At 39.9% G+C, this 21,105-nt stretch overlaps 2 protein-coding genes and 1 long non-coding RNA gene across 3 annotated transcripts; all 3 read left to right on the top strand.

Annotated features, from left to right (window-relative positions):
- Positions 1 to 98: 98 nt before the first annotated feature.
- LOC307035934 lies at positions 99 to 16,232 on the top strand. Its single transcript, XR_013807242.1, has 3 exons — positions 99 to 283; positions 8,310 to 14,068; positions 15,072 to 16,232. It is a non-coding gene; the product is annotated as an uncharacterized lncRNA (long non-coding RNA).
- On the top strand, positions 4,774 to 7,872 carry LOC307035933 (P2Y purinoceptor 1-like). The gene has a single exon (XM_079675802.1). It carries the CDS (start codon positions 6,534 to 6,536, stop codon positions 7,512 to 7,514), a length of 981 nt encoding a protein of 326 aa, XP_079531928.1. The 5' UTR covers positions 4,774 to 6,533; the 3' UTR covers positions 7,515 to 7,872.
- Positions 16,233 to 18,183: 1,951 nt separating the features above from the next.
- Positions 18,184 to 20,694, top strand: LOC307037748 (P2Y purinoceptor 1-like). The gene has a single exon (XM_079678816.1). The coding sequence runs from the start codon at positions 19,366 to 19,368 to the stop codon at positions 20,359 to 20,361; it is 996 nt and encodes a 331-aa protein (XP_079534942.1). The 5' UTR covers positions 18,184 to 19,365; the 3' UTR covers positions 20,362 to 20,694.
- Positions 20,695 to 21,105: the final 411 nt, after the last annotated feature.

The raw sequence follows: 21,105 nt of genomic DNA, 5'->3' as shown, positions 1-21,105 counted from the left end.
GTGCTATATAAATAGTTATACTAATATTATTGTTGTTACCATCATTACTATTATTAATAATGTGTTCTTTGTTTTCTTTATTCATCGCTGCAGAAAGGATCATGCCAGCCCACATCAAACACCTGATCAAGAACTTGTGAATCTTCAGGCAGAAAAGATGAGAACACCTGTTCAAAGTTCCAGTTTCCTGCACATCGAACCATGCCTGTACTATGTTCCACATGTCTTCAGTCAGTTCTGGACCCCATGTCTCGGACACTAGTTCTACCAAGGCTCATTTGAGGTAAGCAGTGGTAGGAGAGTGGAGTTATCTTTGTATTTAGGCTGCAAGTCGACAAGAATAGATTACAAATCGCTTAAAAAATGTTTCAGACAAGAGGCACCATGTGTTACGCAGGTGTGGCGCTGATATAGTCTATATATAATATGCGGTTGAACTTTAAAATACAATTATTTCCGGTGACAAACACTCGAGGTGGATGTATAAAGTACATACTGGTGTTAATAAAATATAGCGTATATCCCTCAATTTATCGACAATAAGAATGACAATACATACTTCCGGGTGTAAAGTAATATATCTATCATACTGTGTAGATCCTACACATCCACTGGAGGTAGATTCTGAAAGTAAAATATACACTTCTCACTAGAAATGTAATCATAAAGCGTGGAGAAGACCGAGAGGGGGAAGTTGGACGGTTACTACATTTCACAAAAAAGACAGGACCTTGTGAAAAGCGGAAAGAAACAGTTGAAGGAAATTGCTTAAAAATATGAAGTAATGGGTGTTTTGTAAATGTTTTCATATGTCTGTTAATGTTCATTGTGTGTTATACATTATTGTCCTGCTTCTAATCATTCGATGAATGAGTATTTATTTACAGACAATACATACATTCTATACATTCTGGTACTTTTCTGGTAAGGCCGGTGCTCTGATCTGAAATGATAGATGTTCATTGAGCTACTGCAATTGGGTGAGAGTGTTTCATCATCATATTATGACCAGCTTAACCATCAAGTGATCCCAGCTAAAGTTCTACTCAAGATCATACCAGTCTGACCAGGAAATGGTGACCAGCTAGAACAATGTGACCACCAGCTTTTACCAGCTAAACCAGCTATCCCGACCAGCTAATGGGGACCAGCTAGACCACTGTGACCAAACCAGCTATCCTAACCAGCTAAAGTTTCCAAAACCCCTCTAAACCAGCAAACTAATTAAGCCTAATATCGACTGGCTTGTTGGTCTAAGCTAGTTTTTTCAGCAGGGATTGTGTTTATGATCAGTCTTTGGCCAAACAGTATGTCTTTCAGGGTTCGTACAGTCATTGAAAACCAGGAAAAGTCAAATTCCAGGCCTTGGAAAGTTATGGAAAACAATTTTTTTTTTACCAAGTTTTGGAAAAGTAATGGAAATGTAACTAAAGTTGCGTGAAATATAATTTACATTTGATCTAATCGCCGAAATAATCTGCGGTCGCGAGCTGTTATGTGCCATCATGATGCGCATGGTGTTATTTTTTTATATATGAAGCGCAAGCTGTTTGCTCGAGTCTTCCTGCCTGTCGGCTGAACTCTGCTGCTCTGCGATGAGAGTCTAACTACAGTAGCTACATTACCTACGTTGCGTTCGTTAACAGTAACTACGGTCCGGAGTCACTGTGGCACAGACTGGACCGCTGGTAAACAGCTGTTAGAGTGGGCCGTTCAGGTGTTCAGAGAAGAGCTCCTGTCGGAGCAGCAGAGCGTGATGTGAACTGAAACGTTTTTCTGTCGCAATATTAAGGAATCATTGAGCTAGCTAACTAGCATACATTGTCACTATCTGCTAACGTTAGCTTTAGCCTTCGTTTTCTAATAGTTTTTTTCATAGGCTATAAACAGAGGTTGTATAAGTAATGTATATTGTACTAGAAAAAAAGTAGAAGTACTCAGATCTTGTACTTGAGTAAAAGTAGAAGTACTCAGATCTTGTACTTGAGTAAAAGTAGAAGTACTCAGATCTTGTACTGGAGTAAAAGTAGAAGTACACAGGTCTTGTACTTTAGTAAAAGTAGAAGTACTCAGAGCTTGTACTTTAGTAAAAGTAGAAGTACTCAGATCTTGTACTGGAGTAAAAGTAGAAGTACACAGGTCTTGTACTTTAGTAAAAGTAGAAGTACTCAGATCTTGTACTGGAGTAAAAGTAGAAGTACACAGGTCTTGTACTTTAGTAAAAGTAGAAGTACTCAGAGCTTGTACTGGAGTAAAAGTAGAAGTACACAGATCTTGTACTTTAGTAAAAGTAGAAGTACTCAGATCTTGTACTTGAGTAAAAGTAGAAGTACTCAGATCTTGTACTTGAGTGAAAGTAGAAGTACCAGAGTGTAGGAATACTCTGTTACAGTAAAAGTCCTGCATTCAAAATGTTCCTCAAGTAAAAGTAAAAAAGTATTATCATCAAAATATAGTTAAAGTAGCGACAGTAAAAGTAGTCATTGTGCAGATTGGTCCATTTCAGAATAATAGGCTATATATGATATGTTTTATAATGATTGATCATTAAAGTGTTCTCAAAGCTGGTAAAGGTGCAGCTAGTTTGAATGACTTTGTATACTGCAGGGTAGCTTGTGAATTTACTCCAGGTGTAACTAAAGTCTGATTTAACACTTGTTTATATTTCACATCATTCATCCACATCTGTAAAGCAACTGAAGGTATTAAATAGCCTGCATGTAGTGGAGTAGAAGTACAAAGTATAGCAAAACATTGAAATACTTAAGTAAAGTCAAAAGTATGTCAACACAATTAAAATACATGCTTTTATATATTTCTATTAGATGTGACTCTTTGGCATTTCTGTTATTATTAACACTGCTGCTTTAGTTGTTCTGATTGCTAAAATCCTCTGTTATTCCTCATTTTAAAGCCGATATTCCGTGGGGTGGGGGGGTCGGGAGCTCGGATCCTTGTCACCTTTTTCATACCTGATGAGTTTGTATCCCTGACTACAGTTGCTTTAGCGTGTAGAAGCTAGTAAGCCTACTATTTGATTTGTTTTAGATAGGCACAACATGTTTCATATGCTTGCAGAGCTTATTTTCCTGTTCCATGTTAAAATAAACCATTTTCAGTGGTACCGCTGAGAAAGAGTAATTTTTTCGGTCATGGAAAATTAGGTAAAGATCATGGAGAAGTCATTGAAAATCATTGGTGAAAAAGTGTATGAACCCTGGTCTTTTCTCAATCTGTGTCAATCTGCCACATTCTAGTCATTGTCCTTTTCTGAGTTTTCTCCTTGAACTGTAACCTATAACCTATAACCTATGTAACCTATAGCACCAATTAACCAAGTCAAAGTCCTTGTGACTGGTTGGCCCAGAGTGGGTAACGCCCCTATTGCACCTGCGGTGGAAAGGCGTAGAGCAGCTATCTTGGCCATGGCTCATGTGCAAACGTGTCCACCCCCAAGGGTGGATTGTCCTGCCGAACCAGGGAGAACCACCATTCGTCTGGCAGGGGCCTGCCTCTTGATATGAGGCCGGCTCCCCTGTTCTCCAGTCCCGGAATGTATCTATTTTGTCTCTCTCTCTTTCTGAGAGCATAGAGTCCAATAGAGTGCTCCGCCCGTGCCTATAGAACTAGGGTTACAATACGTAACCCACCGTTTTTGCAACAGGGCCAGAATTTCTGTTGAAAGGAAACCTCTGCTCCTGGGATGATAGATTTGCCTCTCTTACAGCCCTGAATGGAGGAGGGTCACTGCAGAACTGGAGTGAGTAACCCAGTCCCAGCGTCCTGTCCATCCATTCTGTCAGTACACAGCTCCTAGGAAGCAGCTGTGGAGCCGCAGCTCATGAAAAGGGGAGAGTCTCCGCGGAGGTCCTTGAACGCACCGCGGCCACTCGCGGGGCTGCTCACCTTCGTATTAATGCTGTGTTTCACATTAACGGTGAAATGCATTAATCGGAGCTATTATACCTGGCGGGGTGTGTTTAGCGGGGCAGAGGTTCTCCGCCCAGCCTGCGGCCTGTGGGAGCAGATGTGTTGCCAGGCTCTCATCAGGGGGGGGGGAACGCCGGGATATGTTGTCCCCGTACGGCCCCGCACCCTCAGAATACCTACCTTTCCTACCACCGGAGCTCTCGCTTTCAGTTGCTGTTGCCACGACGCCTCCACACACTGCCATATATCTGGCAACGGGGGCGAGACGAAAGCCGGTTGTGCCGGGAAGACCGAACCGTAACCGGCTTATCGGCTTCGGCGGCAGTGGTGGGGGGAGCGGTAGTCCGACAAGACCTGGCCTGGCATGTGCGGTGGACTTCCGCGGATTCCGGACCCGGAAGTGTCAGACACCGATGAGGCGAAGTTATCTTCTTCCTCCTCAGCAAACACAGCCATAACCCACACGACTGGGATGGCGAACGTTGGTGGCGTCACCTCGGCCATGGAGGTAAGATACTCTTTACTTGTTTCGAATGCTTTTCTCAGGTGTTGTCCCACTCGCTGAAGAGAAAAGGATGACAGTCAGGAAGTGTAGCTGCCTTATGTACTGTGCGCCTGCGCGCGCATTCAGGTAAGCTCTCCCTGATTGGCTGGCTACATTTATACGTGTGTGAACGCTCGCGCATCATTGATGAGAGTAGTACCCATAGAGTCCAGTAGACGGCGGAGCCTGTGTGAGAAAGAACTTTCCTCCACTCTGTTGGAATATCAGTCTTGGTTTGGCTGTTGGTGAGCAGTCAAATTGTTCCAGACATGTTCTTCAGCAAAACGTTTGGAAACAATGTTATGATACCACCGGTCAGATCTACGTCGAGGATTACCTGAAATACAGCCTTTGGACTCTCACTGGGTTTTGTATCCCATTCCTGATCGCTCTGGGCTGCTATGGACATGTGATTGTTGTGCTCTGTCGCACAAACACCACTGAAAAGGTACTGAAACAGAGATGCTTGAAGTTGTTGTTCATCTTGATTCTGCTTTACTCTGTTTGTTACATCCCCTATCAGATATTGACGAACCTCAGCCTCTGGTCAAGAGTTTTGTTAAATCAAAGGCTGTGCCATGAGTAGTCCATTGCTCATCGGATTAGTCGTGGCCTTGTGTGTCTGAACAGTCTTCTCAACCCTCTAGTTTACCTCCATGGAGATTAAAATATTCCTGCTCAGCTCATATGACTACTACAGCGAGCTCGCAAAGCTGCGTTGAGACCTTCCAGCACCCATAGTCAAGTTCCCTTGATGTAAATTGTCTGATGTGCATATAAAAGTGTATTGCATCATCTTCTACTATTAAAACTTGTATTGAACCTTGTCATGGTCTCTGTGGTTGTCATCTTTCTGTGCAAATGCTTAAAAATGTTACGGGTGAGCGAAGCAGGCAGGACCCAAATGCAGAAAAAAATGAAAATACCTTTATTTCAAGGATATGGAACATGGACAATCAGAACACTCCCCGGTGAACACAGTCACAGACAAACGACGAACCAACAATGACAGACAGAAAAAACAGAACTTAAATACACACAGGACTAATCAAGGAAACAAGAGACAGGTGAGGAGGGAGGAGAAAACATAGGGGCACCAGGTGAACACAATCAAGAAAACAGGTAGGAGGGAACACACACAGATAGGAAACCAAAGACAGATCTAAACAATAAAAAACACAACACAGACAGATCGTGACAAAAAAAGCTCTGAAAATTCATATTAATTAAAAAATGATGGCAAAGAAAACAGGACTACATATTGTGTTTTGGTGGGGATGCTAATTTGTGATGCATGCTCTCTGAATTAATAAGGGAAGTGTGAATGTGTAAAAATAAACAGGATGCAAGTTGTAAAGCTTCCCCTGTTGCAACACGCCTGCATCAACTGCACAAAGTGGTGCACTGGAAAACCTTAAAAAGAACAAAGGAACATTTAAGTGTCAACATTGGTCCTGTACGTATAACTAATGTTAGCACAATGTGACTTTAACATTAGATATTTTAACAACTATGTTAGGCTAGTTGTGGAAAAAATCCACCAACTTTAGTGTTACACTGTGAAAATAGTAATTATGTTGATTAATGGGTGGAGGCAAACCGGAATTGTATAACTAATTAAAAGATGGGGATTACAAACAAGAAAAAAATAACATTCAGGCCAACTGTGGCATCTCTGTAGGCTGTACTCGGGCAGAGCTATGCTTGGGGTTAAATGTTAACACATCTTAGTGTGAGCATGCAAACATTTGCTTATTAAACACAAACTAGCTGATGCTGATAGTAATGCCATCAGTTTAGAAGGCTTGAACATATCCTTAAGCATTGGTAACTGTGTCGGTGATGGTGCAAGATAACAAACGAAGTCACGATAGGGCGGACATATCATTTCATGCATCCTGTATGGTTTTATCATTTGATCGGCAAGATTTTCCATTTAATCATGATTCTAAAAAAACTCACAGGAAGCAACATTGAAATAAAAATAGTCAGTTATTTGAATCATCCTCAGTATTAGTAGCATACTTGCTTTACAGTATTTGCTGCTTTAAGAGACAGAATGCTGAACAAATCATGTCCTCATGTCAGCTTTGAATTTGAACAAACATTTCTGCCACCCGTTTACATCTTAGTCTTCATCGTTGGTCTGGTAGCTAATGGATGGGGATTAAAGTCTCTGCTGAACAACTGGAAGAAACTAAAGATCATCAATGTGTTTGTTTTCAACCTCGGACTTGCTGATATTTTGTACCTGCTCACACTTCCTTTTTTGGTGGTGTACTACTTGATGGGCAGTAAGTGGATCTTTGGAGATGTGTTGTGCAAAATAACAAGATTCTGCTTCAACCTGAATTTGTATGGCAGCATTGGGTTCCTCACTTGTATAAGTGTGTACAGGTACCTGGCTATTGTCCATCCAGTGAGAGTTATGGGAAGAATAACTATCCTCCACTCTCTTGGGATCTCAGTCTTGGTTTGGCTGTTGGTGAGCATTCAAAGTCTTCCAGACATTTTCTTCAGCAAAACATTTGGAAACGAGACTGGAAAATGTTATGATACCACTAGTGGGATCTACGTCGAGGATTACCTGAAGTACAGCCTTGGATGGACTCTCACTGGGTTTTGTATCCCATTCCTGATCGCTCTGGGCTGCTATGGACATGTGATTGTTGTGCTCTGTCGCACAAACAACACTGACAAGGTACTGAAACAGAGAAGTTTAAGGTTGTTGTTCATCTTGATTCTTCTTTTCTCTGTTTGTTACATCCCCTATCATGTTTTGAAGAACCTCAACCTCTGGTCAAGAGTTTTGTTAAATCAAAAGCTGTGCCGTGAGTGGTCCAATGGAGTCTACATGGCTCATCAGATAAGTCGTGGCCTTGTGTGTCTGAACAGTGCTCTCAACCCTCTGGTGTACCTCCATGGAGATGAAAATATTCTTGCTCAGCTCAGACAGCTGATCCTGCGAGCTCGTCGGACCTTCCGCCGTTTGTCAAACTCCAGCTCTGTGCCTGTAGCTCAGAGTACAGTTGAGGTTTAACAAGATTTAAGACAAATAGCAGAATGCAGCTTTTCTATGTCTCACTTATATGTACTTGTCTTTTTCATAGTCTGTTGAGTAAAAAAAGAACAACAAATGTATAATGTGACTTCCAGTTAATTATGGGGGGATTTTAATGCTGTTTGGTTCCTGTGTGTGAATTCAAACGTTAAGGGATATCTTTGTGTATCATCAAGGCTAGGATATATATTTTTCTGTCAGATAAGGTTGTTAGGTTAAAAATATATCCACATTCATTAAACCCTGTTATTATAAAAATACAAGAATAAGTTATATTCTACAAATGCAGATAATCTTTACCACAACAAATATATTAAACACATTATTGCATGATAAAGCCAGAGTTTGTGTTACTATATTAATTTAATAACTTCAAGGTCTTAACAAATGTTTTAGTTTTCTGTCTAGATTGTGCCATAAGCATTCAATTCATTAATACATTGTTGGCTTAGTTCTTGACCATTTCTTTTTATAAATATATGGAATTTCCCCCCAAAAAATAATAATTGCACAATATACAGCTTGATATTCATAGTTACTTTACACCACTAAGTACCATACAATTAAGATACTATGTTCAAGTATCTCAATATTGTACATCATCATTTAAGTCTATATATTTAGTTACACTCCACCAATGTTGTTAGCTATTGTTGTTGGATAAAAGAAAGCTAACTTGGTAAGAGATAAATGATCTTTTGGTTCATTAAAGAGACTGAGGTCACATTTGAATTCATTTGACAAAGAGACCGAAGAACTCTCTTTGGACCCCAGGGGGTGGAGGTCTCCCGCCTGCTGCAGCTGGTCTTTCCTGAAGCGTCCATCCTCTGCATCCTGCCTCTTACCCCGGCCCTGTTTCAGGTGACATGACATGGACGTGTGAGTACTTCCAGCCAATATTAAACATTTGTTTATTTTGGTACATTGCACTAGGTTAACCGGCTATTTATTTAAAATCACCACGCTCCCAAGCTACAACTCAGACCTGTATCACTTCATTAAATGTCCAAAGATGTAACTTTTGTGTTGCACTACATGCTTTTTAATGAACTATCAGCATTATTACTGATTTCTGTTTTTTTCTTTTTTAAACCTTGCAAAAAAGAGAAATATGTAAATTACTTTCTTGTCTAGTTAGTGTCTGTCGTGCAGCCCAAAATCAACTCATGTATTGGCCTGCATTAGTCTTGTGTTATATTATATTAGGACAACCAGTTTAAAGCTTTTGTTCATGTGTGATATGAAAGAATACTTCCTCCATCACTGATTAAAACAAGCTCATGTGAGCAATTTTCAAGTTCACCGGGATTAGGTGGACAGATTTAATTGAAATACTAACAGTTTGTTTGCTATGCAAATAAAACACAATGTGGTTCTATTATTCTTCAATATAAAATGTTGTATTCTGCTTGTGGTTCAATGGTTTTTCTTATCTATTGATGTTGACGCATTCAATCCCTCCCGGGAAATTCAACCAGCAGATAAGTGACGTTGATCCGTGTTCACAGCACGTTTAGGCACGATGGTCTCCGTGTCTCATCAGATTCGTATCTCGGCACCCCTTTATGGTTTGGGGCAGTCCGGATAAAATAATTATACATTTAAAAAAATGAATAAATATAAAAGAAAGAAAGACTGCACAGGTTCTCCTTCATACTTTCATGCATATAACTGGTGGTGGTGCAAACCGTGCTTGCTTTTATGATCATACGATCCCCTCTATCTGGTACTTCAATAGCAGACCTCAGCTAATGTCTCAGTGCACACTTTTCCGTCAAGCATAAGGAATGGATGCAATATAAACAACTCATGCTCAATGTAGTCTTGCAGCGTATGTCTCTTACAGCAATGAGTCACTTACTCAGCTCACGTTTTAATCATCTGCAGAATACCTTCATTGCATTACATTATTCATTAATCAGCACTTCTCCAGAACGGTTTAATCTAATTGTATCCCTGTCCTGTACATTCTCTGTTTTATAATGATTGCTTATTCTGCCCTTATGCGTGTAACCACACGCATGCCCTATCCGACCTGATATCCGCACCGTACTGGCTAATCAAAAACTCTTAAACTCCTACGGTAAGCTATGCATATAACTGGTGGTGGCGTATCACATCCTTCTCAGATAATGGTTTACCACATGCTATGCCTCTCTCACTTATCCCAGCAGACTGCCTGAGCGATCAGAAGTCCTGCTCTATGCAATAGTCAGCAGACTGCCTGAGCCATCAGAAGTCTTGCAATAGCCAGCAGACTGCCTGAGCTATCATTTCCTTTCATTTAATCGTTTATTTGAAGAGGGACATGCATAACATGATGAACATTTAAAACAAATAATGCTTTAAGACGTAAACATGCCAGATTTGAGCTTTGAGCTAATTTCCATCCGTAGTCCCTCACATACAACATTTAAGAACCTGACATTTATATACATAGCAAAAACAAATACATGATAGCCTATGCATATGCAGAAAGAGCATGAGCAGCATACAAGCATTAAACACATGGCAGTATCAGATCAGAAGTATTGCAATAGCCAGCAGACTGCCTGAGCCATCAGAAGTATTGCAATAGCCAGCAGACTGCCTGAGCGATCAGAAGTCTTGCTCCATGCAATAGTCAGTATCACAGGGAACGCAGCTCACACCATTCTATTTTCCTTCTCTCTCCGCTCACCCTATCGTATTTTCCTTCTCTCTCCCCGCACATTCCTGTCTAACCCTTGCTTGCTTCCCGGTTTAGACTCGTCGCATCATGTAAGGTAAGTACATGCCCATATTCAGCGCAGCTCTATCATATCATTCACGGATATTATCGTAATGATTAATTGCATCGCATCATTCATCATTCGTTTGTTGGGGTTTCTCTTTTCCTTGTTCATACCCGGCCGCAGTCAGGCTCCTTATCTATATCATTTATATACATTTCTGCCTCACTGCATAAATCTCGGTCTGAATCCTCAATCATGTCTCAGCAGAATCCATGCCACCTGGTAAGGTAAAATCCTTCGTCACGTAGTCCGATCTTAATCTTTCATCCACTTTCCTCCTTTTTGGGGGTTATGCTCACGGCTCATCCCCCCTTTAGATATACGATATCAGGATCGGGGTCTAATCGACAAAGACTTAACATTTATTATATGGTATGTGTCAATAAATGTTCTTTGAACAAAATGAAGTCTCTCCTGATTGAAATGAAGCTCAGCGCAATTTCTTTCTTTTATGAGTGGGAAAAAAGTCTGTCACTCAGGGCAGAATCCAGGGGGCGGTATTTAGCCTAAAAGCTGTTTGCCAGCCGCCCTTAAACCATAAATGAAGAACAAGAAGAAAACACAACAAAACGAACAAAATACAAGAAGAAGAAAAGTTAGTATGGTGATTTCAGATAACACACAGGAGCTAAAACCACCTGCTTATTTTTAATCAGCTGTGTGGGAACGTTTCGGGTTCCCTTTGGACTACAATAACGATGGAGTGTGAGTGGTGGATCGGACGAGGACAGTGTGTCGGCGTTGTTCGACAGTGGTGCGGCATGTTAATGGTAACACACGCCAAACATGCTAAATCTTATCAGAAGGCATCTGCCAGATTTGCCAATCACCGGAGCCCGGCAAAAGACAACAGCAGTTCAACAGCTTATTCCCACTGTTTTTAAGAAGCCAATAGCAATGAAACCCGAGAGACCAAAATAAATAACCAAAGCTATTGGAATATTTCAACGGCTATGCGCCTTGAAACACTTTTCTTATTATTTATTTTGTAATATTTTCAAGACATTCTTTTTAGTTTTTACAGCTTTGAAACCTTTTTGTTTGACATTAGCCATTATAGATAATCTGGGCATCTGAGTGTGTGTGGTACTGTTTGTGGTTTGTTTTTAACTGTGTAATACTGTTAATTATTCAAAATGTTAGAGTCCCTTATTTTTATACTGAAACTTGCTCTACTATTCAAAAATAAATAACAACAAACCCGGAATTATGCATTTGGGACTTTTTGTTGCTTTTTCTTGTCTCACAGAACCCGTACCGAACCGTGACCCCCAACCCGAGCTACGTACCGAAACATGAACTCTGTGAACCTTTACACCCTTAGTATCAGTGCTATAGAGAGGCGAAGTCCCTCCCTTTCCGGGGGACTTCCATGGGATCTTATTTCTAGTGATGGGAATTATGGCTCTTTGAAGGGAGCCGGATCTTATGGCTCCGTTCCTTTCAAAAGAGCCGTTTTTTTAAAGAGGGCCTGGTTTCTAAGTTTATCTGCGAAATAATCACCAGGATAATGATTGACTGTATATTGCCAGACCTAATGTCAATAATCTGCATTATAAACATGACACAAGGTGGCGCCATATCCATGTCATTCATGTCAGTGAATGTAGGCCTACTACTTTGAATTTACCCTCTGTATGTGTTAAGTCAATAAAGTTGCCTTGCCTTAAATGAAATTCAAGCAACTCTTAATATTAGATAGGCCTACTGTGTTTTTAAGTGGCGATGGAGATTATTTGTTGACCCTGCTTTAAAGGATATGTTGCCTTTACAAATGGTGCGCTTTATCACTGCCTGGGTTTTGGTTGAAGTGCATCCAAATGCTGCTGCATTTTCGTGTTTGGCTCATTTTCCATCCGAAAAACACGTCGTCTACCTGTCCTGTACCACTTGTTATGAATTCTCTCTCGCGCGTATTCCGTTAAGACCAGGACCCACCCCATCTCACTGAAACCTAGCAATCAGAGTAGGGGCGGGTCTTCACAGGATACGTTTGGGGAACAAAATCAAGCTTTTTAAACGGCGAGTGGATTTTGGCAGGCAGTGAGTGCGGACCAACGATTGAGCGATAAAAAGAACGGCTCTCACCAAGCACGACTCGGTTCCCCGCGTTCGTACCAAAGAGCCATTCAAAAGAATCGGCTCGTTCGCGACCGACACATCACTACTTATTTCGGAAAAAGTATGTATTGAAGTCAATGGAGAGAGAAAGATTATCTTTCGATCCCGTTTGAATTGTGCCACAAATTACACATATGATGTTTGTCAATTTAAAAGATAATTTTGCAAATCAAAAAAATAAAACTGTGAAGTAAAACTTTTTTTTGTGTGAAACCGCTCAATGAACTACATCTCCCGTCTCTCACCACACACCAAGACGGCCGTCACGTTAGCACATTTCACTTCTTTCTTTCAGAATGAGGCGAAAAGTATTAAAATCACTACTCTGGCCATGTTGAGATCTATACATACACACAAGGGGAGTTAGTCGGTTCCGTAAGAGCCAGCATGCGGGACCGGGATTCTGGGATTTGTAGTCTTTCTAGTTGCGTATTTTTCACAGTCTTATATTTCAACAGTTTTACGACAAACTGTGACTTTTTTAAGATTGACAAACATCATATGAATAATTTGTGGCACAATTCAAACGGGATCGAAAGATGATCTTTCTCTCCCCATTGACTTCAATACATAATTTTTCCGAAATAAGGTCTCATGGGTCGGAAGTAGATGGGCGGGACTTCGCCTCTCTATGCGGTTTAAAAAATGGCTAATCGTAATTATGCATGCTAGCGACGTTAGCATGCTAGCAACATTAGCATAGACTGTTTAATCTAAGCTAGCGCTAGAAAAAGAACACTAAAAATGCTACATATAAAAATACTATGTAACATGTATTAGACCTGCATTCAAAAAGTACTTTACGAACCAAAGTAAAGGTACTCATTATGCAATTGTTCCTATTTCAGCTAAGGGGGTTGTCGACCCTCCGCTTCGCGTCGGGCCAAACCACGCCCCTTAGCTGTGATATAATGAGCATATAATACGGCCTGTCGTGAGCTATTGCTTAAATATAAAATGTTGTATTCTGCTTGTGGTTCAATGGTTTTTCTTATCTATTGATATTTTTTCCTAAACATTCAGCATTATGACGTTTTCTTATATTCCATAAACCTTACCTAAACATGTGACAAATACACATTCAATTGAATTATATAACTGCCTAGTAATTTTTTGTTTAGTGCACCTGCAAATCAGCCATCATCACATCACTTATGGGATTGGTTTTGTATCATAAAGATAAAGCAACACTTTCTCAGAATAAAGCAAAACTATGAGTTTAAAAGAAGAAAAAAAACTGAGTCAAGCAAAATAAAATACAGTTCAAAAATAAAACTAGAAATTGCAAACAAATAATTTGTGTAATCATGTAAACTATAAGTCTTTTTCTTTGTTTTAACATAGGTTTTTGTTTGCAGTTCTTGTTTCTTCTTTCCCAATGATCAGACTTTTGCTCTCGCTGCAGCCTTCTCTTTTGCGCTCCCTCATTTTTTGTTTGAGATTCTGACACAAACCTCCCAGGTGGGCGGGACTTTCAGGGGTGCGTCCCCATTGGCTAATCAGTTTTTGAGTGACAGCCCAGTCCTCCAGCGATTGTACAGTGCAGGCAGCTGCGGTGCGGTGGCTGCCTGAGCGTGATAGAACACCCCCAGAAGAACCAGCATTTCAATTATTATAATACTACAAGTGAAAATATATGTAAGTATTGATCATTTGTGTTGTTTGTGCTGTACTATACGGTCTGTTTCTTTATTGTGGTAAGTGAGAAGTAAAGCTGTGCTATGAAAGTTAGCTTTTGCTACCTTTAGATCCATAACAATGCAAGTCCACACAGCAGCTTTGAAAAAATCTTGAAAATCTTGGAGCTGGGCGTGTCTAAGAGCTTGGGGATTTTTCGCGACCAACAACCAATCACATGAATCTCCCGCCCCCAGCAAACTAAGCAAAAAACCCCGGGGATTTTATGCGAGCAATATATATATATAGAAACTCCCCAAACCGGCGAAAACCTACCAGTTTCACACACTGTCTCTGCCACCTCCCTCCATGCCTGGTTCCTCCGGTTTGTATCCCGGTAAATAGTTCTGGTCGTAAAGAACCGGGTGATTTGCTACCTTAATTTCTCGTTTGGAATATGAGGAAATTAACTGGCTCTCCCAGCATGCACGGGGTTTGATTGGCTACTATGGCTAGCGCGTGTACTGTCAGATTTGCAAAAACAGGATTTGATTGGCTGACGCTTCCAGCTCAGCTTCAAAAGTTGAACATTGCTCAACTTTTGAATCCTGAAAATCCTGTAAATCTTCGCTTCCCCACAATGCAGTTCGGCGAAAAGCGAGGCAAAGTGACGTCACTCCCATTCAAAGTCGAGAAGCGTTGGAAGATTTTTTTTAAGCTGCTGTGTGGACGTACCGTTAGCTACATAGCTAGCAGTGAGTGAGCGTTCAGACACCGGCGCACACACTCAAGCGGACTCAGGTGCCTGACTCTACTAACAGGCTTTCATGATTCTGTTTAGATATGCAAGTATAAGCCATGATAGCTTATTTTATTAACACGCTAATTTGATATGAAAATCAATGGAGGCTGAGTTAACTTTGTAGGAAAACCTACCGTCCATGACTGTCCCTGAGCTGTGTTTTATTTGTTAACTTCATATTTTTCATTTCCTAAAACATGTATTTTCCTCTCATATTAACAGTGTGGATCATTGAGACAGTGTGGCGTCCTGAGTCTTATCCCGTTTTCCCACTTCCTCTGAGGGGACAGCAGGGGAGGGGGGCATGAAGAAAGACCTGCACCAGCTTCATCCACACTGGGCGTTACTGTTATCACTTGCTCAGTGTCATTTCATTTGACCAAATGTCTTTACATATACATTTAATAGATTTGATTATTATCCACCTTTTAGTTTTATGTCCTTTTATTTAAAACATTCTTTGAGACTTCATCTTCTGGTTCAAATTTCAATAAATGTAATTTGTATAATCACTCTTTTGTCTTTATTCCACATGCAAATGTTAGAGATTCCGTTCAAATCTGTTGATTATTCAGATCTTCCTCGGGAATAGTATGTCGAATTTTTAATGCTAAATGTATATCATTTTCTCACAGGATATAGAATAAAACAACACCGGTTTTATCCATTGTGTATGAATGCTTCAGCTCTTCAGACCAACGATGTGAGCATGTTCCTAATTGTGTTGGTATGCGGCCTAGGTCTGGTCTGTTTAATAAAGCAAATCTGCCACTTTTATATTGTAGAATTTGTTAAATTAAAGCAGTCTTTAATTGTTTTTCCAAAACATAGAAATATATGCTTTTGAAATGTAACATGTCTTTGAAAAATAATAGTATAGTTTATATTGTGTATCATCTTTAGCTTGAAAATACATAGATGTGTTTTTTTAATCTAATAAATAGACAGACAGACACTTTATCAATCCCAAATTGGGAAATTATTTAACAGCAGCAGTGTGTTCAGGTATTAAAATATTTAAAGTTGGAATAAAGTATGAACTACACATCAAAAGTATAATGCACAGCAAGCCATAAGAGAAGTCCGATATGTTCATGAACAGTGGCGGCTGGTGGAAAATATTTTTGGTGGGGCTGTTGATATAGTGAGTAAAAAAAAATTGGGGGGGAGAAATGACCCCTTAAATTGGGACTTCTGGTGATGTAATGGCCCCATAAAATCGTGGTTCTAGGGCCAGGAACAACCAGGCTGAGTCGGGCTGAGTATGCTAAACTAACTGCGGTCAAGCCAGCCTCCACTCGGGAAAACCTAGTCAAGCCAGCCCTCACGTGATATTGCGGTGCGCGAATATCCTATGCATTACGGTAGAGTAAAAAAAAATCATCCCTCTGTGTTTAGATGAGAATAAACAAAAACTGTCCTGTATCAAATACTCATTTCACTTCAGGGTGATAGCAGGACATCCCATCTCGTCACTCAGAAAAAATCAGGACATTCTGATGTAGAGTTTCAAAATAAAATACCTTTGAAGTCTCATATATGAGCTATCATCCCTGTTTTTGGATGAGTATAAAACAAAGACTGTCCAGTATCATATATCCATCTCACTCCAGGGTGATAGCAGGACACCCCATGTCGTCACTCAGAAAAAATCAGGACATTCTGATGTACAGTTTCAAAATAAAAGACATTTGAAGTCTCATACATGAGCTATCATCCCTGTCCCCAAAGGTCTTTTATTTTGAAACTCTACATCAGAATGTCCTGATTTTTTCTGAGTGACTAGATGGGATGTCCTGATATCACCCTGAAGTGAAATGAGTCTTTGATACTGGACAGCTTTTGTTTTATTCTCATCTAAACACAGAGGGAGGATTTTTTTTTACTCTACCGTAATGCATAGGATATTCGCGCACTGCAATATCACGTGAGGGCTGGCTTCACTAGGTTTTTCCGAGTGGAGGATGGCTTGACCGCAGTCTAAACTTGAGAGAGAATCGCTGTCAAGGGGGCTACAACTACAACAAGATGAACATATTTGACCGTGATTTAATTGTAATACACGTTTTAAAATGATGCCAAAGTAACAACATATTGATACCGGATAGTAAAAACCATGAATTAAGGCTTTGACAAGTCTGCAGACAGACGGCAGGCGAAAAACCTTTTAAAATGCGTGTTTTCTAATGGAGATTTGGCTAAGCTAACGTTGTAAATGCTCCGACCGTCCACACTCACAACAACGGCCTATACAGACATAAATAAACCAGCGACTGTATTCGACATGACACAGACAGTATGTGGTTTGTACTTGTTTAACTTTTGTCTCGTTTCTGAACAGATATGAGGAGCTGTGAGCTCTGAGTTCTATGAGCTAACGGCTGTGTTGTTTTTCTGGGGAGCTCATTGAAGATGACGTCACGGCTCCGCCTACACTGCGTTACTATAGATACTACCCCAGTTCCTCACGAATCTAAAAAACAACTCACGTCAACGCAACGTGAGCGCTCTTGTGACCAAAATATTTGACGGTGCTGATTGGCTGAAATTTTGTTTCGGCGGCACAGTTTACTATTGAGACTTTTGCAACGTGCTGGTTGCTGCTGTTTGGCTCGGGGGCAGCGCCCCATAATGATAAACTAATGCCAAGGGCAAGGCCAGGCAGGAAACATGTGACTTATCAGTAACTTTGGACATCGTAACACAATTTTAAACAAGATTTTATTGTAGATTATACATTTTACTGATAACAATTGTATGATATGTATGAGATGTATGATTTTTTCCTTGTTCATTAAAAATAAAAAATATAAAATATATATTTTTTTGAAATATATATTTTTTTTTATTTAATATTTTTTTTTGTATGTGGGAAGAGGTGGGGCGGCGCCCCTAGCGCCCCTATGGGCCGGCCGCCACTGTTCATGAAACTCCCCAGGAGACACCGACACTAACGTGGCCGAGTGGACTCCGGAGTTTGCTGTATGAGTTGCACTGTATGATCTGTGGTGTAGTGGGCTGTCACTCAAAAACTGAGTAGCCAATGGGGACACACCCCAGAAAGTCCCGCCCACCTGGGATGTTTGTGTCAAAATCTCAAACAAAAAATGAGGGAGCGCAAACGGAAAAACTGCAGCGAGAGCAAAAGTCTGATCATTGAGAAAGAAGAAACAAGAACTGCAAACAAAAACCTGTTAAAACAAAGGAAAAAATACTTATAGTTTACATGATTACACAAATGATTTGTTTGCAACTTATAGTTTTATTTTTGAAATTTATTTTTATTTTGCTTGACTCAGTTTTTTTTTCTTTTAAACTCATAGTTTGGCTTTATTCTTAGAAAGTGTTGCTTTATCTTTATGATACTAAACTAATCCTCATGTCACTCATATTTCCACCTGTTATTTTTTATATTCTTGCTCACTCAAAAAGATGATCACAATGGCAAAAACACACTGACAAAGAAAAACTCTAAAAAATCACTTTTGTGCTCATCACGTGGTAAACCTTTTGTCAGCTAAAACCTTGACTTTCACCCCACCTTGTGGCAATTTTTTGACATTAACTTCTCCACAGCTGCCAAGCACCAAAAGGAAACTTGAGACCTCGACTTATATCTATCTTTTAATGTGTGGCATAGTGTGACTGTAGACTTCTGTCTTTGCAGTTTGCTTTTCTAAACCTGAACTTTAATTTAAATTTGCCCTTAACAACATAAAAACTATTCTCCTCTATATATTTTAAAAGTAAAATCTTCTCAACTTAGTTTGTATGTGTATGTAAAAAAGCATTTGAGGTATTGTTTCACAGTTATCTGGTAAACTGGCGTTAATCAATGGTATTAGTAATGCTGTTGTGAATAAATTAAAGATTAAAGACTATTAAGTACACATAAAGTTACATTTTCTAATTAAGTATAATTCTGCTTTGTGTACCTTAACAAACATTTCAAGAGAAAAACAACAGCATTTAGATTAATTAAACTATATTTCACTAAATCTGCAAGTCTGTTTAAGAAGGCTTGGTAAATTCTTGTTTTTAGTGGGAGATCTACCATTAGAGGGAGACTTGTACCTTTATTTTCATTTGTTTAAATTACGAAGCAAACCTGCATCACCCAAACTGCTTCTCCATGTCTTAAATAATAGTATGCACTTTAAGTGTTTGATAAAACTGTTAAGGTACATAAGAATTAATATAAGGTGAGATTTACTTTTACACCTTTGGACACGCAAACAGTCCTTTTCTGCTTTCAGTTTCTCTCAAGACCACGTCCTCCCACATCATACAGTGGAAAGAATAACAAACAGTTGTGGTGAGTTCGCAGATGGACAAATCATACGTGCTGCTGACATTTTTTACTTTGATCTCACTTTGATCTAGCCGTGACAGCAGAGCATCAAAAAGGAAGTCTTCTTTGAACAGATCCTACATGTAGGTGAGGTTTTCTTAAATTGCTCATAAGCCATATCATCTACAGAGACAAAGATTTGTTGTAACGCTCTCTTAATACACAATGAATAAGTCTTCTTGTACTCGTGTCAGCTTTGACTTTGAACACACATTTCTGCCTCCTGTTTACATCTTAGTCTTCATCGTTGGTCTGCTAGCTAATGGATGGGGTTTGAAATCTTTGCTTCAGAAGTGGAAGAAACTGGGAAACATCAATGTTTTTGTTCTCAACCTCGGACTCGCTGATGTTTTGTACCTGCTCACACTCCCACTTTTGATGGTGTACTACTTTATGGGGAGTAAATGGATCTTTGGAGATGTGCTTTGCAAGATAACAAGATTCTGCTTCAACCTGAATTTGTATGGCAGCATTGGGTTCCTCACTTGTATAAGTGTGTACAGGTACCTGGCTATTGTCCATCCAATGAGAGTTATGGGAAGAATAACTTTCCTCCGCTCTGTTGGGATCTCAGTCTTGGTTTGGATGTTGGTGAGCATTCACATTGTTCCAGACATTTTCTTCAGCAAAACGTTTGGAAACAAGCCTGGGAAATGCTATGATACCACCGGTAAGATCTACGTTGAGGATTACCTGAAGTACAGCGTTGGATGGACTCTCTCTGGGTTTTGTATCCCATTCCTGATCGTTCTGGGCTGCTATGGACATGTGATTGTTGTGCTCTGTCGCACAAACACCACTGACAAGGTACTGAAACAGAGATGCTTGAAGTTGCTGTTCATCTTGATTCTTCTTTACTCTGTTTGTTACATCCCCTATCATGTTTTGAAGAACCTTAACCTCTGGTCAAGAGTACTGTCCAAACAGAGACAATGCCGTAAATGGTTTGATGCAGTCTACATTGCTCATCAGATAAGTCGTGGCCTTGTGTGTCTGAACAGTGCTCTCAACCCTCTGGTTTACCTCCATGGAGAGGAACATATTCTTGCTCAACTCAGACAGCTGATCCTGCGAGCTCGTGAGACGTTCAGCCGTTTGTCAAACTCCAACTCTGTGCGTGTAGCACAAACTGCAGATCAGGAAATAATATCTTTACATTGACAAATTGCGGAGTGCCACTTTTCTAGTTGTATGCGTTGACTACAAGTTGAATGATGTTGCCTGCTAAATAATCAACATTTTTTATGTTTTTGTAAAACATGATGCAGTTTCAAATGTGCTTATAAAACAGGAACTGAAGATTAACCACATTCTATTACGTTTCACTGTATTCTTAGAGCAAGGCTGTGGAGCTAAAGTATAATGATGTAATGCTGTAGTTGGGTGCAGGGAAGCCCAGTACGATGTGTTATGTGTGCATGTGTGTGTATATTGGCTTAAACAGAAACATCTTAGAGAAATAAAACATGTCGCAAAAATATCTGTCTAGATATACCTTTCTTTCTGTCTATAAATGAAGCTCTTGCATTAGTGTAACTGATGAAGTTGATGTACTTAAATTATTTGTGCATTTTCTGTGGTTGTATAGCTACTGTATATAAATGCTATGTAATGTACCTAATACTTTGAAAGAGGATTGGCACTAACTAGAGTCCGGACTAATAACTGATGTTATTGATCTATGTACCGCAGTTATAAAGTAGATAAAGGATTTAATCGGCGCCGGTTTACATTGGTTAATAAGTTAGTTTTGGGTCATAGGCTACACTGTGTAACCCTACGTTATTTAAGGTCAGAAATATCGGTTAAATGGTTTGATTCTGCTTCCAGTATGTGAATAGGCTAATGCTTTCTAACTCTACGAAACTGACAACAAGTTTGGTTGTTAAATAAGTCCAACATCAA

The sequence above is a fragment of the Notothenia rossii genome, assembly GCF_949606895.1.
Source record: "Notothenia rossii genome assembly, chromosome: 4".
In the NCBI taxonomy this organism is placed as follows: Eukaryota; Metazoa; Chordata; class Actinopteri; order Perciformes; family Nototheniidae; genus Notothenia; species Notothenia rossii.
The sequence above is the reverse complement of the archived record's forward strand: the minus strand, read 5'-3'. Positions and strand labels throughout refer to the sequence as shown.